A 22,803-nucleotide genomic window follows, 5' to 3' on the forward strand; every position below is an offset into this window, starting at 1 on the left:
AAAACTAATCGTAATTTAAATTACTAATGCAATGACGTATATGCTTTTTTACATCATTCGCCAATCGCTGATGGCGTCAACGAACATAGCTGAGACCGCTTATCATTTGAAGATTCTATTTTTAGCTGCAAAAATACTGTTGTTGATGGAGGCAAACAAGTTTGTGCTTGTGATTCGCAAACGAATAAATTATTTAGTAGATATATTGGATTCAACTAGTTTAAAAGTTGAAGTTTTATATAAAAATACGTCCTTTTGATGATATCTTTGAATCAAAATCGACTGCAAAGCTGACAATTGCTTGATTGATGACGATTGGGAGTTGATTGCTATTTATAATTTTGTTAATCGAACTGAAACTTGACTTATTTATGTTATGATCTTATGATAGGTCGCATCTTAATAGGTCGCAATGGGACTATACTAAATGTTTTACATTTTTACCTTAAGAGAATCCCTGAATTAAATTTTATTTTTATGAGGGAGATATCTGTATCATGGCTGTACTTTTACTTTAAATTAATTAATAAATGTAATGATGATTACTTACTTTGTTCATCAATTACAAAATTGTTCAATTAAATATGACTGTATGATAACATTGTAACAAATCGTTTCCCAAATCGATCAATATCGATGCATCAATGTTGTTACAACGACCGCACAAATTGCTTTCTCCAATCGCTCATTCATTAGAGCAGGTACAGCCTAATCACATTGGGCAACTAACCGCTCCTATCTACATACCGGTTCGCAGAGGAGGACGAGGAAACGATTCATCAGTTCAGTAGCTTTCTGTCAGTCGTGCTGGTACCGGTGTGGAGACTAACTGTCTAGCATTGACATTGAACCGCGCTTTACGGTATATCGACCGTGAAGCCACGATGCGCCTCGACCTTGATAGTGACAGTGCTCATTTCTACTGTAGTACCTGCTCCATAATTATCGTAAAACTCATGCATGGAAAATGAGGGTAAGCGTCTAGTTTGCGCTGTTGTTGCTTTTCCACACACTATCATTGGTCGATGGTTTGAAGCACGCCACAAGCCAATAGAGATCGGTGTACATTCCGGTTTTGGTAGTAGAGAAAAATCAACTTAAATCGCAAACAAACTGTGCGATAAGTCCACTTGGATTGTTTACTCAAATGGACGAGCACGGTGTGCTTATTTTTTAAATAATTGTTTGAAAAACATATTCTTCGGAATTTAAAACTTTACAAGAATCATTTTAATTCAACAACTTGCTACAATTCTGCTGATCAAAACAACGTCCACTACGAAAAGCTAGACCAAAACAAAACAGCAGCTTCAAGCTCGGCACTGCCCCCTGGTGTCCCCTCACCCACTTGAGGGCCACGGTACGTTTAAAGTTCCCTTCAGGCGCGACGTCGCTATCAACACGTAAACAAATTAGCAGCGGTATAGTAGGCTCAGCGTAGCGTTGAAGTGACGGGGACTGTTGTACTAGCTACTATCTGCTGAGTGTAGTTGTTTGACTTTTTGGGCAGCTACTTGACGTCGTCAGCCGGTGAGGTGGTCTGAGTATGCAAACATGGTAAGGTAGGTGTCCCTATTTTGGACCTACCAACACTGATTTAGGACAGGTTTCAAGAACAGTTTGGACAAAACTTGTCAGTGATTTCCAGTTTGCTAGCTTATTCGATGCTATCAGTTTATTATTGGAATCTGATTTTGTATGGTACAATCACTCCAAAGATTTAGACATTAAATAAAAAATGACAATAAACCTGACAAGAAAAACGAACTCAAAAACTGTAATTCCAAGAAACTCAATTGTCCACAATCAGTACAGTATACCCTTTAGCGGTGACTGAGTGACATACACGGCTACGTGTCTCACGTATGGAATCTCACGCCACACCATTTAAAGTTATGACGTGGACCAATTGCCAATTGGGTGCAGAATGTGACCGCGACAACGTTGCGACGTCGTTTTGTAAATTGATTAGTGGAAGACGACGACGGAAGGCGACGTCGCGACGACCTCTTGCAATGTATTGTAGAGAAAGTAGCGCCCAGCACAAAACTAGCTGTGACTAACGTTTGATTAATTTGCAATTTGGGTTAAGAGTGATTCGCATAGTTCTTGTCGTTAAAGATTTTCAGTCGTTTCTAAATATGAGCTCTTTATTTGTAAAAAATAGTGTTTTTAAAATAATTTACGGAATTTTCAAAAGATTTTGATATTTTTTTCCAAACTTGAAATTTACATTAACACTACAAAATTTACATGAACACTACAAAATTTACTTATCTCAAAAAGTATTCGATTCCAAACTGATTGATTAAGGAAGTACGCACTTCCGAGTCCAAGTTTAGTCTTATTGCGCATCCATCATCACACTTCGACCTTGAATTCGTGGTTCAAACGAGCAGAATCGACGCTCTGTTTGTGTTTGCTTTGGCTTCTGCTTGTTTTCGATGAATTCCACGATTGTGTTTGCAACAAAAGCCTTCTCTTTTTCTCTCATTCGTACGTGATGAATTGGTAATTTGAATGGTTCATTGAAGATTACGTATTGAGTTATCATTGGATTGCTGGTCCTGGTGGAAAATTTTCGGGAGGTAGAATGTTTTCTTCGTTTTGTTTGGATGAAATTTTTTATGAGGTACACAGAAAAAAATATGTAAATTTCCATGTCATGTAAACCATGTTTCTAATGTAAACTTACTCAATGTAATGTTGAAATATAATGTAAAAAGTCAAATGTCATGTAATTGGTTATGATGTAAGATAAAATCTCATGTAATTGATGCATCGCATGTAAATATTCCCACGTTTGCTCAATTTTGACAAATCAAAACAATGTAAATGAAGAAAATAATGTAAATGTTGCTAATGTATTTTTTTGAAACATGTAAAGTTCAAGCAAAGAGTGCTGCTGCGGATGATAGCAAGGAAATCGAAACAGTTTTGTTTGGTGCTTTGTTGAGAGATTGTTTACGTTTTAAGATCAATCGGCTTTTGTCGAAATAAGTGTTTGAATGAGTTGTCAGTAGAGATGGTGCAAGTTATCAAGTGCGTCGTCACGATCTTCAAGAATCGGCGTCGAAAGAGGTAAATATTCGATACTATTGGCGATGAACGAGTTGATTTGTTTACATTGACTCCAACCTCCAACTTAATCATACAAATTTGTTGCCGGATCGCTTCCGGAAAAGCATCGGCAGCAAATTTGTATGGTTAGACGTTTGAGGGTGGAAGCGAAAAATATTGGGCAATTTAACTGCTTGCCTGTTGGCATCTCTTGTTTTTTTCCTACTGAAAAATAGATTATATTCGTGTTTAATTACCCTGTTTTCCTTTTGCATCTTCCACACAGAAAAAAAACACTGCAACGAATCGGCTTGCATAGTAATGCATCTAAGATTCCTAGGTGGGACAATCCAAAAGATAGCCTCAATAATCACGGCTCGAGTTGTTTCCGGTACGACAAGCTGTGGCGAAGTAGTTAGCGCCGTCAAACTAGTGTTTACTCTCGAACAGCTGTTCGAGATCACGCAGGACAATGACTCGGTGGAACCAAAATCTAAGGTTGACCGATGCTGTTGGTGGAGGTATCGGTTCGGCCGTCATCGTAAGAACCGGGTCCAGATAGGAACTACTGGGCAGGGCACATCAACTCGATAAACGCGTCGCGACTGGAACCCGAGAATCAATAATGTGGCAATTGCACTACATCACAGGAAGGTACACAAACTCCGCAGAAAAAGCAGTTATTATTCTGGTCATGGTTACATCACTGTTACAGCAGTTATTATTCTGGTCAAGATTTGAAACGTCAAAATATTTCTCCTGAGTTGCACGTTGAGGAGAAAGTAGTCATTTCGTGAGTCTATCAAGGGTTAAACTGAATATAAACTTATTGTTAGCTTCTAAACGTGTAACTTGATGAAGCTTTAGTCTGATTTGTCTTACTTTTGTTTCAGCGTGCACTGTTTATTTTGATGCTGATTCACTTTTGACGTAGGACTATTTTGTCCGGTTCTGCTGACGGCATAAAATATCGGACGGAGCGTCAATCTTGATGTCGGGGATCTCGCATGCCTGTGACGGTTTTGATCCTGGCCTCAACTCGAGCAATAGCATCCAGCCGGGAACGATGTTCCCGTCGCACTCAGTGTAATAAGTTTCTTTTGGTAAAAGGTTTTTCGTGCAAAATAATCATCGAGAATTTCTTTTTATCCACCTCCAGTAAACAGTGCGCTGCTGCGGTTTCGTTATCATCGCAGATTTGTAGCCTTCGATGATGAGTTCGCTTCCGGTACGGCGGCACCTAGCTAAACTTTTCTCAATTAACGCACAATAAGATTTACAAACGCTTGTTACTCGAAACGGCGCGATCGAGCAGTACGTTGGAGGTCAAATTTGTATTTGTAATTAGAGCGGTTTTACCCCAATGGTCAACAGATTCGGCACGCTCAGAAGGTAAGCTGAACCCTAGAATTACCTTGGCACTTAGTTTAACGCAATTTATTTTCCAGAAACTCCAGGGGCCCTTCGTGGATGCGTACATTTTCAAGATTGACGTCCATGAGCCGCATGCTTATTACCGAACAAAACTCCTCCCGCGAAAGGCGTGCGGCAAACGATCCACGGCACCAACATCAGACGTCAGTTTTGGCAGAACCAGTCGACGACATGATCATGGTAATCTAACAGGTTCAGCTATGGTCAGCCGATGACGTTTCAATAAAAACCGTGAGTAAAGAAAGAATTCTGTGTTATTGTTTTGCTAATCACACTTAGATTCTTGAAAATTTGTTCTCAAATTGCTATTCATGTAAAATTTGATCACGATAAGGGAACGGCATGTATTTCCATCGAACACGTAATATTAATCTTAGACTTTCGATAACAGTTTGTAGAAAGCTTGTTCAACTGGAGTTAAGCAATAAATAGTTCAGAAGGAATGAGCAACAAGTTTCTATCAAAAGTTTTGTAAATTAATGTTTTAAATAGTGAGAATTGGCAAATTCCCTGGGCTTTGTCATAATGAGTGTCATAGGTTTGATGCTTGTTTGGCAAAGAGTATGATTTGATTCGATGTGGAATTAAAATCGAAGTGTTCAGTATATTGCTGAAGCTTCCATTTTTACACATGGACACCACTTCATGCTGCGAGAACCCACTTTGGCGTAGTCTCAGGGCTTAATCGATGGCCGGTAAGCTGTCATCGAGACAAGGAGGTTCTCTGATAGTGGAAATATCACATTTGTACAATGAACCGCTACATATGTGATTTTTCCCTATCTTAATGTGGGTGTCAGGTTAGGATGCGGGTTTAAAAAAATAGTGTTTGTAGAATTTAGGATTTTAACTATAAATATCAACTTTTTATTCTTTGCCTTTAGTTATTTAGGGACAAAATTAGTAACAGGGAATTTAGTAATTCTATCAGAATCGGTGATTTTCATTCAAGTAGCATAAAAACCATTCTGATTTGTCAAAATTTCCATAGAGTCTCGATCAATCAATAGTGAAATGATATCGGACTAAATTCGTTGATCTGTTGAACTAACGGTTGTCGGATTATGATTGTATCGACCATTGTTGCGAATCGAGGATCTACTGGAATTTTGACGAACAAATGGTCGTCTCTTTTTCAATTCACGACTTGTAAAATATCAACTGTTATTTTTTTGTTTTTTAAAAGAAGCCAGACAGGTTTTAAAAGAAACGTTTTTTGGTTAATAATTAAAATGTCGGGGATTTGAGATAAGAGTAGCTTTCGGATAGGTTGCTTTAAATCTTGTATTCAATTCAAGTTAGGTAGTTATCCGCAAATGAATATTTGGACTTATATGAATGATTGAACATTTTGGACTTATGAATAACACGTAACTGTGCATTTATTCTAGAGTCAGATCCATACAGCGTCAGTGTTTATTTGGTCGAAGTGTACTAATTCATTGGCAGATCTGATTCTAGTTGTAATGTACGACAAGACTACTGACGGACGTGACAGGACGAGGGCCCAGTTTAGAGGTTTCGACATCAACGATGTGCGGCTGGATCACCCTCCCAAAAAAAAAAAAAAAAAAAAAAAATAGTGAGAATTGGCAAATTGGATGGAAATACAACCAAATCTTTAACCGGCCAAACATATAAGAATGTCTTGTTAGAGTAGAAATAAAACAATTCATCCCTCCTTCAAACCTTGTTGAATTAAGAGTTTGATACTTTTCTCAAAAGCCTGCATTTGTTTTGCTTTTCTAACTTGGAGTTGCATAGTTTTGTTTTGTATTTAGCTTGAAATAATTTAAAACAAAACTATAAGAATGATTGTGTTTCAAATATGCATTCATGCTAAAAGAAATCGTGATGCTTTTGAAAATTACATTAGATTCGACCAAGGCGGTTCTAAAGAGTTTTGTTTACTAATATTAAAAGGCCATATCAGCAATGCTCTTATGCCCATTTAAAATTTGGATTTTTTTTTAAATGCCCGCTTATAGTTTAATTTCAATTTTTGAGCAGAGAAAGCATTGTTGCAACAAATAATTATATTTTCAACCCTCGGACGCTTTTTGTTACAGTTCTGGTTAAACTTTTCCTTGGTGAGGTTTTCATTCAACCAGGTTGATTTATTTTTCAAATAACATATGTATTGCTCCGTTGAATCTGGAATCTAAAGCGGATTCCAGATTCAGCGGAGCAAAATTTTTTTTGGTTCGTGTATTTTTACATTAGATTCATAGGAAATTTACACGACTCTACGAGGTTTTCAATTTCAATATTTACAATGAAAGTCATGTAAATTTCCAATGAAGTTGATGTAAATATACATCATTTATCATGATACCTTTTAGTACATGATAAATTATGTAAATCTACAGGAATATTTTTTTCTGTGTACTACGTTTTCGCAAAACGGATTTTCTTTGTATTTTTTTTTATTTGGTTGAACATCCCCTTCTGTTCAAAATTTTGCCGATTTATTCTATTACTTTTTTTTACTAAAATTCTAATTAAAAAAAGGAATTTGGCATTTTCGAAATTTTCCATTTGTTTAAAGGGTCTTAAAAAGCATCTATTTGGTACCAGTGATATGAATGTTGAAACGTGTATTTTGAAAAAAATCTAAAATATTGTTAACCTAAACATAAAATAAAACATTGAATGAAAAATTAAATTTACAACATGTATAGTTTCAAGTTTTAAGGCATTTTAAGGTAATCTTTTTAGAAACATGTTCAGTTTTTTTTGCAATTTAAAAATGCTATCGTCATCAGGGGAGACATTGAGTCTGGGAGTGAGATTGAGTCATAAAAATTTTAGCATTTTTGTATGACCCAATCTCACCCCAGACCCAATGTCACCCCTGTTGACGGTAGCACCCAACGCAACCATTGTTGATCGGACTGATGGTTGCTTTGATGCAGCCGGTTGAAGTTGAAATTTAGTGAAAAATGGTCTGATTGTGTTAAATTTACTGCTCTGTTCATGAAAAAATATTTCTATTTTTTTAAACCAGAAGTCATATATTGAACGGGTTTAAAACACTTATTTTTCTTCAGAACAATTCTCTACGAAATCGTTTTTTTAGAATTTTAATTTTTGTATTTTTTAATCCGAATGATTTTTTTGGTGCCTTCGGTATGCCCAAAGAAGCCATTTTGCATCATTAGTTTGTCCATATAATTTTCCATACAAATTTGGCAGCTGTCCATACAAAAACGATGTATGAAAATTCAAAAATCTGTATCTTTTGAAGGAATTTTTTGATCGATTTGGTGTCTTCGGCAAAGTTGTAGGTATGGATATGGACTTAACTGAAAAAAAATTAATATAAATATTCAATATTACGCACTTTTAAAATTTTAGTCTTGGTTTAAAAAATTTGAAATTATTTATTTCGAAAAGATTGGAAAATTTCACGAATGTTTCATATTTTAACATTGTAAGTCGGACCATTAGTTGCTGAGCAGTTCTCTCAGATTTCGGTCATTCCATTTTTTTTGTATTTTTTAATCCGACTGAAACTTTTTTGGTGCCTTCGGTATGCCCAAAGAAGTCATTTTGCATCATTAAATTCTCCATATAATTTTCCATACAAATTTGGCAGCTGTCCATACAAAAATGATTTATGAAAATTCGAAAATCTGTATCTTTTGAAGGAATTTTTTGATCGATTGGTGTCTTCGGCAAAGTTGTAGGTATGGATATGGACTACACTGAAAAAAAAATGATACACGGTAAAAAATTTTTTTGGCGATTTTTTATTTAACTTTTTGTCACTAAAACTTGATTTGCAAAGAAACACTATTTTTTTTAATGTTTTAGAGGACATTAAATGCCAACTTGTCCGGGTACTTAGCTTGATGGTTAAGCGATCTGCCTTCCAAGCAGACGATCAGGTGAAGGAAGGAAGGAAGACTCTTCCAAGAAGACCCCCCTGGAGATCATCATCATCCATCATGAACAAGAACAATAGATCTCGAGATCTATAAATAGACACACGGCTCCGTGATGGCAAGGCCGATTGAGCCAGTTAGGGTATAGGTTAAGATAGAGGACAATTAAATGCCAACTTTTCAGAAATTTCCAGGTTGTGTAAAAAATCTTTGACCGAGTTATGAATTTTTTAATCAATACTGATTTAAAAAAAATCGAAATATTGCTCGTAAAAATTTTTCAACTTCATTTTTCGATGTAAAATCAAATTTGCAATCAAAAAGTACTTTAGTGAAATTTTTATAAAGTGGTTTTTTTAGGTGACTTTTTTGAAAATAGTCGCAGTTTTTCATTCTTTAAAATTAGTGCACATGTTTGCCCACTTTTTAAAAAAATATTTTTAAAAAGCTGAGAAAATTCTCTATATTTTGCTTTTTTGAACTTTGTTGATACGACCCTTAGTTGCTGAGATATTGCCATGCAAGTGTTTAAAAACAGGAAAATTGATGTTTTCTAAGTCTCACCCTAACAGCCCACTATTTTCTTATGTCGATATCTCAGCAACCGATTTACAATGATAAATTATGAAACATTCGTGAAATTTTCCGATCTCTTCGAAAAAAATATTTTAATTTTTTTAAAAAAAGGACAAACATTTTGAAAGGGCGCAATAAGAGCGGCCGTGGCTGACTGGTTACGGTGTTCGCTTTATAAGCGAATAGTTCTGGGTTCGATTCCCATCTGCTCCCAACGAGAAAGTTAAGGAAATATAAATTCTTGAAATTCCTAAACATGAACAAAAATCAAAATTGCTCAAGGCGAGGTTCGATCCCCCGTCCAGATTCGCGGCGTTATGAGCTATGACTGAAATTAGGAATACTGTTACTGCTAACATTTATATACGCGCTGGATCTTTGTCCATTTGACGAGGGTCCGGAAGTTCTGAATAACGTTTGGTTCAAATTGATGCAACCGTTCTTTAGGGCGGGGCTTGTCGGTTCAGCGGAGGTACCTCGCGCTTGGCTAGCCAGCGTAGAAATGGGTCACCGAAGCTCGGCAGAGCTAACACCTTCCAAATGCCTATGCGAGTTATTTGCATGTATAGAATAAAAAATCTAAAATACATGGAAACAACTCAATTTGTAAGAAGCGGCCGCGTGGTCCCGTTTGATTGGTTGCACACACACACACACACACACACACACAACATTTTGAAAGGGCGCAATACTGAATTTTTGGCCCTTTTAAAATGTTAGTCTTGATTTACAATTTTTGAAAGTATTTTTTTCGAAAAGATCGGAAAATTTCACGAATGTTGAAAATGATGGGTTGTTTGGGTGAGACTTAGAAAACATCAATTTTCCTGTTTTTAAACACTTGCATGGCAATATCTCAGCAACTAAGGGTTTTATCAACAAAGTTCAAAAAGCAAAATATAGAGAATTTTCTCAGCTTTCCAAAAATATTTTTTTCAAAAGTGAGCAAACGTGTGCACTAATTTAAAAAAATTAAAAACTGCGATTCTTTTCAAAAAAGTCACCTAAAAATGGATTTAACTTGAAAACGGTGCACTTTATCAAAATTTCACTTAAGTACTTTTTGATTGCAAATTTGATTTCACATTGAAAAATGAAGTTGAAAAATTTTTGCGACCAATATTTAGATTTTTTTTTTAAATCAGTATTAATTAAATAATTCATAACTTGCCGAGCTTCCGTGGCCGTGAGGTTACGGGTTTCGCCTTGTAAGCGGAAGGTGATGGGTTCGATTCCTGTCTGGCTCGGCAAAGTCAGATCCCTTCAAAGAGTAATTCTACTCACTGGGAATACTGACCGGTAGGGGATGGGTTTCGACTAGCGGCGTGCTGGGTTTCCAATCCAGAGGTCGTGAGTTCGATTCTCGTACCGGGATGATGAAGTTTAAAAAAAAAACTCGGTCAAAGATTTTTTGCACGACCTGGAAATTTCTGAAAAGTTGGCATTTGATGTCCTCTTAAACATATCAAAAAATAAAAAAAATAAAAATAGTGTCATTTTTTGCAAATTAAGTTTACAAACAGTTAAATAAAAAATCACCAATTTTTTTTACCCTGTATCATTTTTTTCAGTGTAGTCCATATCCATACCTACAACTTTGCCGAAGACACCAAATCGATCAAAAATGCCTTCAAAAGATGCAGATTTTCGAGTTTTCATACATTGTTTTTGTATGGACAGCTGCCAAATTTGTATGGAAAATTATATGGACAAACTAATGATGCAAAATGGCTTCTTATATAACGTATAACCGAAGGCACCAAAAAAGTTTCAGTCGGATTCAAAAATACAAAAAAAAAAAAAAATCGAACGACCGAAATCTGAGTGAACTGCTCTTCATTGAAAATCGGATTATTTGTGTCATGTGTTTGGTCAACTGATTTATTCAAAACGCTGCCAACAAGTTTTTTTTCACACAAGTGCTGAAAAGTTGTTTTTTATTTTTCAAAAGTTTAGTGCTTTAATAAACTTTTAAGCACTGTTATTACTGGTGAAAAGTAGGTCATTTCATCATTATAAAATTGAAGGAATAGTGAGTCAAAATGAAATTGCTAAAATATTTATATTTAGACTCATGTTTATTGACAAATACTGCTCATAATCACAATTTTATCATCGGTTTATCCATACAGTTATGCATACAAATTTGACAGCTGTCCATACAAGAATGGCATGGCGATATTCAAAAATCTGTACCTCGCAAAGAAATTTTTGATTGATTTGGTGTCTTCGATAAAGTTGTAAGTATTAGTAAGGACTTTTTGAAAAAATAGATTCATAGTTAACAAAAATTTGCTGGTTTTCCAAATAACTTTTGGAATTGAAAAGTGAAATACTCAAAAATACTATTTTAGATTTTTTTTTATATGTTTTAGGGGACAAAAAAATAGATTTTTTAGGGTATGGCTCAGCAAAGGCACTTTTTTTGACCGAGTTATGAATATGAAATAACAATATAGCAAATGATGAAAATTTTAGTTTTTTATGAAATATTATTTGTATTTGTGAAAATTCGAGTATTTAGCAAAAAAAATATTAAAAAGGTGAAAATGCATACAAAATTTGGTATATTTTGATTGCAAATATAAATGAAAATCTGATTTTTTTAAAACAATTTGAACATACTACAAAATATCTCTTAAACAATGCAAACAACATTTCACATTGTTCGAAAAATTATAAAAATTTGATTATGTCATCTGTTCATTTCTTCATTATTTGAATAAATTTAAAGTAAAGATTTTTTCTTCATTCGTACTGTACATTCTCGGTGTTGCCTATTTACCTCTTGTTTCAATTTTAAACAATCCCTTAGATAATGCTTTGAAAAAGTGAAAGTAATTGTTATTTAAACTTCAATTTCGCACCCTTTACAAGCAGCTGACCAACCGGGCGCAGCCTGATTTTTTTTAAATGCACCATCCGTCATAATTAAGAGCATTGCGCGCCCACAGACATGACACGTGAAATCGGAGATCTTCCCGGACGCGTTCGTGTTGGAGGTAACGATGCATCCAGAGATTGTAATAATGGGATTTTGTTTTTGTTCAGCTTCGCTGAAGGTCACGTTTTGGGTTTCAGCGTTTTAATAAATTTTATATTTTGTGCGAAATTTTGAAAGCGATTGAATTGACGCGTTGTTTGTGGTTTGTAAGATTGAGTACATTTCGGGTGTTGTTACTTTTTGGTCTACTCATGATTTGCATATATAAAAAATAGGGGTATTAATTTCGTTCCAACACAACTGTAGCAAAACAGCACTCCCCGATAAGAACTCTGCGGACCATAAAGTTTCACGTTTCCACGTTGGGCCACGTCAGGCACATCAGAGACGGCCCACAAATTAGCGCCAGTCGCGCCAAACACATTCGCACAATTCGTGCCGTTCTGAATTCCGAGTTGTTTGTTTTATCAGTTTGCTGTGTGACATCTTGCTAAACGGGTCGAGATAAACGTTTTGGTCGTGTTTCCTTCCAGTTTCCAGAATGTTGCTGCAAACCAATTAAACGTGAAACTTTCAGTGAAAAGTGACAAAAAGTGCACGATTTCAAGGGGGTGAAGATGTGCAACCCTGAATCGGTGAACATTGCAGTCAAAGTGCCACATACCATACAATATTCACGGGACGAAAGAAGACTGGACTGCCGAAATCGTTGACGACCTTTTAAAGATAAACTATTGTGATACAAAAACATAAAAAATAGTTAGAATACTTGGAATTTGACCCCGCGTACACCCCGGCCCATGTACATGGTGGTCAGTCTGTACCTGGTGGTGTGGTTCTACGTCGAATGGAGGCTCTCGATGAAGCTGCTGGAGACGCTGCTTGACCGGGCCCGCAAGATGCGGAAGTTGACCGTGCTGCTCGCGTTCTGCTGGGTGCTGCTGGTGTCCCAGATACTGGCCATCTCGAGCCTCTACAACGATGGGTAAGAAGAGTGGGTGGGGAAGGGTTGGGAACTGTTACTTTTGAAATTCCGTCAACTTGAAATAGCTTGAAAAATTGCAACACTTTCACTGCCACCACACCTGAGCAAGTTTAGAACGTGCCCCAGCAGCAAACCCACCAACCTACACTTTGTTTTGTTTGCAATTCTATCCACCTCCGTTACTTCATACCTGTATCCATGTAATGCGATACCCACCTGCGGAAACTTATAGCTCCAAACAATCTGGTCGTGGCACGTGTTTGAACACACCAGCTGAAGAAATTGACTCAATAGGAAACTCGTGCCACCTCAACATCGGAAGACCCTTCCAAGTTGACAATCCCCATCCTTGCGCTGCTCAATCACGCATTCCAGTACGCCACGGTGGTCCACGTGTGTCCGTGCCCACGCACCCACCCTTGCCACGCAGCAGCTAAAGGTGAGAAAAATCTTGTTTCGTTGCGTTCTGCGTGGTCCAGCGGACACGCCGAAGCGGTCGCCGCCGATATTTGCGCCACCGATTTGATCGGTTGTAATTTTAGACTCCTGGGTCGACTTGGCGCGGAATGCTCTCAGAGTCTGCAGGATTTCTTGCGTGTTTGGTCATTTTGTAGTTGTAGCTCCTACCGGACGGACTCGGCAGCAGTCCACCGGTGTTGTGATGATGATGATCTTCCTGAAGATGTTTTGGTTCTACGTGTTGGAGGCGGTGTGCGTTGTTGGTGATCTTGGAAGGCGTTGAGCTGATTGTTTTTTCTTCTCTTTACAGATTGCAGGACATTCCGGGTACGCCGTCGATGATCACCCTGGTCGATTACCAGACCAGTGAGATGAACATCGAGTCTAAGCTCGAGGAGAACATCGAAGCGACGCTGAAGAACATCACCCACCAGTTGGGAGAACCTGCCGCCGCGGCAGATGAAGTCACGGTTGAACCGGACGAGAAGCAAGCGGAAGTAGCGGACGTTCCCGCGCAACCTAGCGAGCAACCGACCCTGCTGGATGACAAAATTAACGACTCTGGAGGAGGATCCGCGGAGGACCGCGTGGTAGAGGATGTCCAGAACATCACGACGAAGGAGTCCAACCTGACGGAGGAGAATCCGATGCCGGTGTTCTCGGAATGGGCCCAGAAGCAGATGGCCGAGGCGGAGAAGAAGCTGGGCGAGCATGTGAACGCCTCGGAAAAGAAGCGCAGCGCGAAACCTCCCGGTCACAAGATGCCGCCGCTGAAGCTACGGGCGAAGAATTACGCCGCGCCAGACTGCGGGGCGAAGATCATCGCCTCGAACCCGGAAGCGCAGAGTACGGGCTCGGTGTTGACGTCCCACAAGGACGAGTACCTGCTGAACCCGTGTACGAGCAAGATTTGGTTCGTGGTGGAGCTGTGTGAACCCGTGCAGGCGGAACGGGTCGAGTTGGCGAACTTTGAGCTGTTTTCATCGTCGCCGAAGGACTTTTCCGTGGCGGTGAGCAATCGGTTTCCGACCAGGGACTGGTCCAACGTGGGTAAGTTTACCGCGAAGGACGAACGGGACGTGCAGAACTTTAACCTGCATCCGCACCTGTTTGGGAAGTTTGTACGGGTTGAGATCCACTCACACTACAACTCTGAACACTACTGTCCAGTGTCGTTGTTTCGGGTGTACGGAACGTCGGAGTTTGAGGCGTTCGAGACGGACAATACGCCGTCGTTGGGGGACGAAGGGGACGACGATGAGGAACTGCTGGTGACGGGAGGTTCCACGGGGAAGCATGTGGATGGGGTTGATGGGAACGATCGTAACATCCTGAAGTCTGCTTCGGATGCTGTGATGAACATTGTCAAGAAGGCAGCGAAAGTTCTGGGCAAGACTAATGAAAATAACAGTTTAAGTAATGATACGGAGCCTAGTGGAGGTGACCAGAACGAAACCGATACGGAACTGAGTGTCGTCCTCCACGGACTGTCACAACCGCAGTGTCGCGTGCACTGTTTCACACTCCCCTACCAGCCGCGATGCGTGTCCTGTTCCCCGGAACTGCGCGATCGCGTCGAGCAGACCATGAGCTGCAAACACAACCTCTTAACTAGTCTACTCGCCATCGACCTAATCAGTGCGTCGTTCGACGAATCTCAGCATTTGCTATGTGCCAACATTCTTGGGTTCTGCCTGGACGAATCCGCCCAGCAGTCAAGCCAGAACATCAACCGAAGCGTGATCAACCTGCTGCCCGCCGACACCATCGCGGCGTTCTGCAACATCCGAGCGTACGAGAAGGGCCTGCTAAAAACCGTAGTCACCGAGAAGCCACCGAGTGCGCCAACAACGGCGGAACAAACGACCTCAACCGTGACCACGGAGTCCCCAACGAAAGTGGTTCAAGAAGAGCCAACGCTCACCACGATCCCCGCCGCGAAACCTGCAACTAAAGACGAACCAACGACGTCGCGTCCAGCGACCTCCTCCGAAACAGACCCGGAGACACCCCAGAAAGACAACGTAAACATCTTCAACGTTCCCGAGGAAGCACCTCCGCTGGAACCGCCCCCATCCGCGGGAAGTGAGCAGCGCCTTGAAGAACCCTTGATCGTGCCACCTCCTTCGGACGTCGCTCCTGATGACGATGTGCATTCAAGCCAGGAAGATCTGGACGACAGCTTGCTGTTAGATCATCATGACGGTGGCATTCCGATGATCACCACGACTACGACGCCAACGCCGGGATCTCCAGCAGCTGGTCAGAAGGTTCAACCGGAGAGTGTGTTTCTGCGACTTTCCAATCGCATTAAGGTAGGTTTGATTCGCTGAGGTTCGTTTCGGTTCAGCACTAATCGCAAATGTTCGTTCTTTTAGGCCCTGGAGCGCAACATGAGTCTGTCCGGGCAGTACCTCGAGGAGCTTAGCCGTCGCTACCGCAAACAGGTCGAGGAGCTGCAGCAGTCGCACGCGAAAACGCTGCACGAGATCGAGGAGCAGACTCGGCGGATGCACGAGAGTGAGGCCACGCTGCGCGAGGAGAACGAACGGCTGCGGGCAGAGTTTGTTGGCTTTCGCGACAGCATTCTCAGCTGGAAGAACATCACGATCGGGCTGGTGGGCTTCGCGGTGGTGAACATCGTGATGGTGTGTGCGCTGGTGCGGAGTTGTGGTGGTGGGGGAAGTGGAGCGAGGGGGGAATCCGAACGTGACTCGATCGATCGGGAGTTGGCGCAGGTCAGTGCGAGTGGGAAGCCGATTCGGGAGCGATTGTTGAGGAGAAAGTCGATCGATGGAGTTATTGGAGGCTCGGTGCAGTCGGTCGCGGGTGGAACGCTGCGGAAGAAACGACCCAGTGAAGAGGCGTTGAACATTAGTGGGACGTACGAGAATTTGTTGATCGACGATGGGGGAGGAGACAGCGCCAAGGTCGAGCGAAAAAAGGGTAGAAATAAGCATCGAAAGGTTTCAGCACCGGCGATGACGCAGTCTCAGTTACCGCAGGTGAACGGGAAATCCAAACGAGCCGCGTCGGTTGAACCTCCCGCGGTCAAAGCGGTGACCAAGACCGAGTTGATGCGAACCGAGTCTGCGCCGGAACCGCGTAAGCCATCGCCCGAGGCGGTCACCAGCTTAGACGATACCAACCGTATCGACGAGATCCCATTCCTCGAAGACAACGATGAGTTCATCATTCCAACGGCTTCTGATCTCTCCTACAACGAGTTTGTGCCCGACTCGACCTCTGAGGCCAACAAAACCGGCAACGGGATGCTTTCCTCCACCTCGTCGATAGACTCCAAGTCGACAAAATCCGGCAAGGGCCGACGACTCTCCTCGCCGGCCTTCTTCAAGTCATCCCTGCTGCGGTCCAGCCGCAAATCCTCGGGCAAAAAGTCCACACCCAGCCAAAATGTAAGCAGTGCCAGTAGTAACACGAGTAGTAACGCAGGAAGTAGTAATGTTCGAATTAGCATTAACGTTCACAGCCCTAGTGCCAGAGCCATCGCCGTCGAAGACGACGCCGACAGTTGCCAGGTGGACGGATCCACCACCACCAACAACAACAACTCCAGCAACGGCTGGGAGTGGTACAAGCTGAAAAAGTCCTCTAGTCAAGACAAGTTCACCAAACGCAAATCCAAATCGGAAAGCCCGGACGCGGACGTGGTGGGCAACGGGTCGGCGCTCAAATCGTCGCTGTCCTTTAACGGCGGCTCGGACAGCAAGAGTGCCAACGGGGGCAGCTTCCGGCGGCTGTTCCGGAAGGTTTTCTAGTTTTGCTGCTGCTGCGGGCCGCCGCAGGTCCGCGAGGACGACTGTGGCGGGGGTGGTTCCTTAATAGACTGACTGACTGAGAGAGACCGATAAGAAGGTGGGTGGAGCTTTAAAAGCGCATGAATGAAGGACGCGTGCGTGTGCGTGCGTACTCTAAACAACTACACACAACATACACACAACACTGCTGCAGTAACTAAAAGAAAATAGTAATTGTTCGTTTATTTTTTAATTGTACATGTAGGGCAAAGTATATCTTGAAATATATCTAACTAAATTATTCGTGGATCGGCGTTGTGCATCGATAAATCGTTTTTTTGTCATTATCAGTGTATGTGTCGCAATGAAGGTTCTTTGTTTCGTGATTGTTTGTCAATTTGCTGTTGAAATTCATATGTTTCGGTAATAAAGTTCACATTTAAGCCATGAAAGCGTTTTCAAAATTTGAGACTTTTATTTACAACCACAAATAACAAAATTTTCAAGTGCTCAACCAGACTTCTTGAACAATATTTTAACCTAGTCTATTTTATTTATCTCTTTTTGATGTTTTTACTAAAGACATAACCAAATTAAAAAAAAATGATTTTTATTTGGCTGAAACTTCTTGGATGGGTTCTTTGCTGACTTATTAAGAAGTAATGTGGCCTTATTGTTGCGTCAGTCTTTGAAGTGTTTTGTAGTTTTTGAGAGAAAGCATTTTTACTTCTTTTAGTTTTGATAATTTCAATTACATTTTAATATTTTTCAGCTTGATACAATTATCCTAAAAATAGCATAAAAATTAATAAAACTAGACAGAAAAATACATTGAGATTTTTAGAATTTCGTCGATTACGTTCGCGATACATTCTCCTAACCTCCTACGAGGAATTAGAAAATAACAAACCTAAGACTTGTTCAAAACTATGATCTACACACAACACAACATACACACGTAGAAAGTTCTAAACTAAAAAATAAACAAAAAACGCTTGAAGCGTTTAAAAAAATCATGTTGAGCTAACCCAAAAAAAAAAATCTTAGAAAAAAAAAAACGAACGATATTTTAACAAAATATAAAACAAAACAAAATACCCATCATGCCTGCTTGCGAAGAAGGAGGATAGCCTAACCCTTAGCTCTGTTAATATGTTTACGTTTAGTCATAACTATTGATCGTACGTGTTTGAAAAGCTTGACGCTTTGTGTGTAAATATGTGGAAAAAAGTACGAGTACGAAACGTAATAAAACACACACAATATGATGTGCTCTGTATTAAACATAAAAGGTACGACTGATTTTCCTTCGCGTAGAACAAAAAGAACATTTCCCAAGCAGTGGTCAACTCGTTTATTTTAAATCTTCAACGCTTGCACAAACTCCTCCAAATCAACGAGCTCCTCTCGGCTCAGCTTATGCTTCTTGGCGAGCGCGTTGATCTCCTGCGCTGATCGTTTCATCGCCTCCTGCCACTTGTCTGCGCTGTCCAGGGCGGCGTTGTCGGCGCAGTAGAAAATTTCGTTGACGTCCTCCTCCAGCTTGTACGACAGCACGTACCGAAACACGCGGCGCAGCTCCTCCAGCACGGACTCCCGGAGCGTTTCGTCACGGCAGACGAGGTTCAGGATGAACAGTCCGTCCGAGCCGAGCAGCGTCTTGGCGTTGTCCAGAACGGCTCGTTCGACGAAGGCCTGCGGTGGACAGCTCATACCGAGGGTTGGATCTTTGCTGTCGACGTCGAACAGGATGGCGCGGAAGCGTTGCGACGATTGGACGCAATCCGCGAGGTAGTCGATGCCGTCGCGGATTTGAACCGCCAGTCGGTCGTCCAGGGCAAGGCCGAAGTAGCTGGTCGCTACGGTTAGCATTTCCGGGTCGATCTCGACCGCGACAAGACTGGTGTTGCGCAGGCACTGATGGATGAAGGTACACAGGCCACCGCCGCCCAAACCGACCACCATGACGGGGTTCGTTGTTTGGTTAGTATCCAAGCAGGTCGCCAGGTGGACACCGACAGTCATGTACAAGTGGTGTTGACAGGCGAGATATCCCGGGTCGACGACCTTTGACGAAGCTTTCGATTTGCCTTTTCCCTTGACCAGCTTGACCGCGGCCTCCGATTGAATCACAAACTGGTTGTTCAGGAAGATCAGGCGTCTAAAGATGCGATTGTCGTTGCCCAAGATCTCCTCCACGATGTAGTCTCCGGACATAGTCGAGTGTCCTTTGAAGATCGTTTCGCGTTGACCAACTTCCGAACCCAGTGAAAGATACGGAATATGCGCGTGTAATCCGTGCGGGGCCAGTGATTTGACACTTTCTGCCAACTCATCCTTGACGGCATCCCAACTTGCGTAGACCTGTCCGCGATGTAGCGAAACAATCGCCAACCTATCGTGACTTGCCGAAGCTAGCAGTTTCTGACGACCCTGAGGAGTTGAAAACAGCCACTCCGTTTCCCGCCCTTGCGGCACAATAAACGCCGCGTACTTCCCGTTTCCCCGGATCGGCTTCTGGTCCAGCACGTGGATCGTGTAACGCGCAATTTCCTCGCCAGGTCGATGCAAATCCAGCGATACCTCGCTCATCCCGGCAATACTCCCCCTGACCAACCCGTTGCACACCATGGAAGCTTTCTGGGCGGCGGCCACCGAGAGAACAATTTCTTCCGGCTTTTGAACCCGTTGAATCTCATCTCCGGCGAGGCAAACCTCGTACACCTTCATCGGCAGCTTGCGGAACTTGGTCGCCACCACTACAAACACCGGCATAGACGTTCCATCGCTGTTCCCCTCCGCCGTTTTCTGTTCCGCCTCAACGCACCGAATCGCCCGAAACATGAACTCGTGCTCGGGGAAGAAGCTCAACACTTCCTTCAGGATGTGCTCCTGAAGCAGCGAAATGCACACGTAACGACCTCCCACGCGCAGAACACGAGCAATCTCCGAAAAGTACTTCCTCACCGTCGTGATCGTCTCTTCAGATTCATCAGTGAACAACGCGTCCAGTGTACCCTTGTCCAACACCACCGAGTACTTCTCGTCACTGAAAGCGGTCATCGCGGTTGCGTCCATGTGGTACCACAGCATTTCCGGCCGCGTCGTCCGATTCGCGTCCTGCATCTGCTTGATGACCACTTGCGAGATGTCGATGTTGGTGATTTGTCTACAATACCAACCAAATTAGCAACTTCCCCGACTCCCAACCACCCACACCTCATTACCTGAACCCAACGTCGTACAAGTCCATGCTGAGCTTGGAGTTGCCGCAGCCGACCATCAGCACCTCGTCCTTGGTTTTGATGTACTTGTGCAGCTGGCCGCACAGTTCCGGATATTCGCCGTACCTGTAAAAAATCTCAACCTCAGAACCCACATCTCCTCGACACCTCGCAGCTCACAACACTCACCATTCGAAGGCCTGCTTGCCGCGCTTCTTGAAGAAGTTGTTCCAGTACTCGGTCGTACCGAACTCGGTGGCCGTTTTGGGTAGCAGATTCATGGTTTTGTGGGGCTGTAGTTATCGGTGCAAATCTGAGATGAACTTGCCGCAAGGCACATGTGGCGACTGTCGGCGTGAGATGGTAAACAAAAACAAACCGTTTGGGTGTAGTTGTGCTGAGGGGTTTTTGGAGAGGGGGAGGTTTGTGGGTCATCCATAAATTGCGGTAGATTTGTTGAGGAATATGTTTCAACTGATAAATGTGTTAAGTTTATTGTTTTAATTTGTTAATGTTATTAATTTTGTTTAAAGAATTTTACATTGAATACGTAGTTTACCAAAAATCGAACACCTTCTTAATTGAACTAGTCAACGCAAGATGGCAGTATGTAGGAATGATAAAAATGGCGTACGGTCTGGTTATGACAATAAATTTAAAAAATAAATGTTAACTTGATTTAAAACGCATTCGTCTGCCTAGTGCCATGCTGTTACAAAAAAAAACAAAAAGTAATAATAGTAAAGTAGTATCAAGGAGTAGAAAGGAGTACAGATGCCAGGAAGCAAACGTTTTACTCCTTTCTACTCCATTACTTGATTAGTCTTTTCTACTCCTTTTACTCCTGTTTACTCCTTTTTACTCATTTCTACTCCTCGTTACTCCCTTTTACTCCTTTCTACTCCTCGTTACTCGTCGTTGTTTTGCTCCTTTAATCTTTTCTACTCCTTTATTTATTTCTACTCCTCTAGGAGCAGAAAGCAGTAGACGCGTAAAAAAGTAAAGGAGTAGATGCGTATGAAAGAGTAAAGGAGAAGAAAGGAGTTAACAATTAAAAGGAGTAGAAAAAGTAAAGAGGCGTAAAGAGGAGTAGAAAGGAGAAAATGGGATGAAAAGAATGGCAAAGAGCAACGAAAGAAAAAGATAAAAAAATGTTTCTACTCGTTTGGTCATAGCACCTTTACTTCTTTCTACTCATTTTTACTGTTTTTAATTATTTTTTTACTCCTCGTTACTCCTCTAACGCAAAGTAAAGGAGTGAAAAATATATACTGCCCCTGATCGCATAAATGTCCCATATGCATTTTCATCGTTTTTGATGCAGTTTTGTTCTAAATCGTGCGATCTTTCAGAAAAGTGTATAACATCCAGTACTTTGTTCTAGAAATCAGGAGGAAATCCAGTTTTTTCGAGAAAACTTATCAGGCTGTTTTTGTATATGGGACATTTATGCGAACATCGGCAGTAAAGGGGAATAGAAAAAATAAAACAGAGTAAAAAGGAATAGAAAGAAAAAAAGATGCCAAAAATAAAACAAGTAAAAACAAAATAATAATAATGATACAATATTGCGCAATTCTCACTAACTTGGACTTCGCACTAAATTATTGCTATCGATCGCACTATTGCGACTTGTCAAACTGGCCTGGGAAATTTTAATTTTCTCAAAAAATGATCAAAGCGAGCCGATGTTGCTCACCTGTCAATCGCAATTTTAAAGTGCGAATGTCCAGTTTGGTGGAAACTGCGACTGAAAATGTAAATAAATAACTGCTGGTTGCCTAGTTTTTGGAAATTTTGTTGTCAAAAGTGCGAGAGAAAAGTGCGGGCCAAATCCAAGTTACAGTGCAAGGATCAATACTTCATTACTTCTTTTCTCTACCCCTTTCTACTCCTCTTTACTCTTTTATCCTAAATCCTTTCTCTCTCCTTTTTTTCCTCTAGGAATAGAAAGGACAGGAGAAGCCGGAAAGATTAGAAGGAGTAAAAAAAAGTAAAGGAGTAAAAAAGAGAAAAGGAGTAGAAAAGAATAAAAGAGTAGAAAGAAGCTCATAATTAAGCTTTTCAACCTCTTAACTCCTTTCTACTCTCTACTTCTTTCTACTGCTCTACTCCTTTTTATTCAGATTACTCAACTCGTTTCTTCTCTTTTCCTTTTCTCGGTTTATTTCATTTTTGGCTCCTTTGCTAGTTTGACTCCCTATTTCTGATTTATTTTTTTCAAAAGAAGAATTTTTCTTTCGTTTCTGAGAAATAAAACAGCTACAACTAAGTTTGCTGCTTGCTTTTACTTCTGTTCATGAACTTCATCGAAAACAGCTCTTAAGTTAAAACATTAAATATTCGTGAACTTTTCGGAAAAAAAGCGTCGGCGCCTAACAATAGGTATTTATTTCGAACTTATTTTGCAAATAGGAAAAAGCAAATCTAACATGGACTGTGATATCTCGCTTAAATAAAAAACAAAACACCCCAA

At 41.2% G+C, this 22,803-nt stretch overlaps 2 protein-coding genes and 1 long non-coding RNA gene across 8 annotated transcripts in view; 2 read left to right on the forward strand and 1 right to left on the reverse strand.

Annotated features, from left to right (window-relative positions):
• Nucleotides 1–18,398, forward strand: part of LOC6034870 (SUN domain-containing ossification factor) — a 46,870-nt gene extending 28,472 nt beyond the window's left edge. For 2 of the 5 annotated variants that reach the window (XM_038258452.1, XM_038258451.1), the window contains exons 2-4: nucleotides 12,435–12,886; nucleotides 13,656–15,660; nucleotides 15,724–18,398. In XM_038258452.1, the coding sequence (XP_038114380.1) occupies nucleotides 12,702–12,886; nucleotides 13,656–15,660; nucleotides 15,724–17,124 (3,591 nt within the window). In that variant the 5' untranslated portion in view covers nucleotides 12,435–12,701 and the 3' untranslated portion in view covers nucleotides 17,125–18,398. The remainder of the gene's footprint in view (nucleotides 1–12,434; nucleotides 12,887–13,655; nucleotides 15,661–15,723) is intronic. The other 3 variants (XM_038258454.1, XM_038258453.1, XM_038258450.1) reach the window with 3 other exon arrangements.
• On the forward strand, nucleotides 3,365–4,910 carry LOC119768077. 2 transcript variants are annotated; one of them, XR_005277894.1, is made up of 4 exons: nucleotides 3,365–3,714; nucleotides 3,954–4,146; nucleotides 4,220–4,452; nucleotides 4,509–4,910. It is a non-coding gene; the product is annotated as an uncharacterized LOC119768077 (long non-coding RNA). The 2 variants fall into 2 exon arrangements; XR_005277895.1 differs by having other exon boundaries at nucleotides 3,376–3,714; nucleotides 3,954–4,073.
• A 35-nt stretch (nucleotides 18,399–18,433) lies between the features above and the next one.
• LOC6034869 (eEF1A lysine and N-terminal methyltransferase homolog) lies at nucleotides 18,434–20,700 on the reverse strand. Its single transcript, XM_001845087.2, has 3 exons — nucleotides 20,517–20,700; nucleotides 20,331–20,453; nucleotides 18,434–20,272 (listed from the first exon to the last, which is right to left on the reverse strand). Exons 1-3 carry the CDS (start codon nucleotides 20,606–20,608, stop codon nucleotides 18,463–18,465), a joined length of 2,025 nt encoding a protein of 674 aa, XP_001845139.2. The 5' UTR covers nucleotides 20,609–20,700; the 3' UTR covers nucleotides 18,434–18,462.
• Between the last annotated feature and the right edge of the window lie 2,103 nt (nucleotides 20,701–22,803).

This window comes from Culex quinquefasciatus, chromosome 2 (assembly GCF_015732765.1).
Source record: "Culex quinquefasciatus strain JHB chromosome 2, VPISU_Cqui_1.0_pri_paternal, whole genome shotgun sequence".
Lineage (NCBI taxonomy): Eukaryota > Metazoa > Arthropoda > Insecta > Diptera > Culicidae > Culex > Culex quinquefasciatus.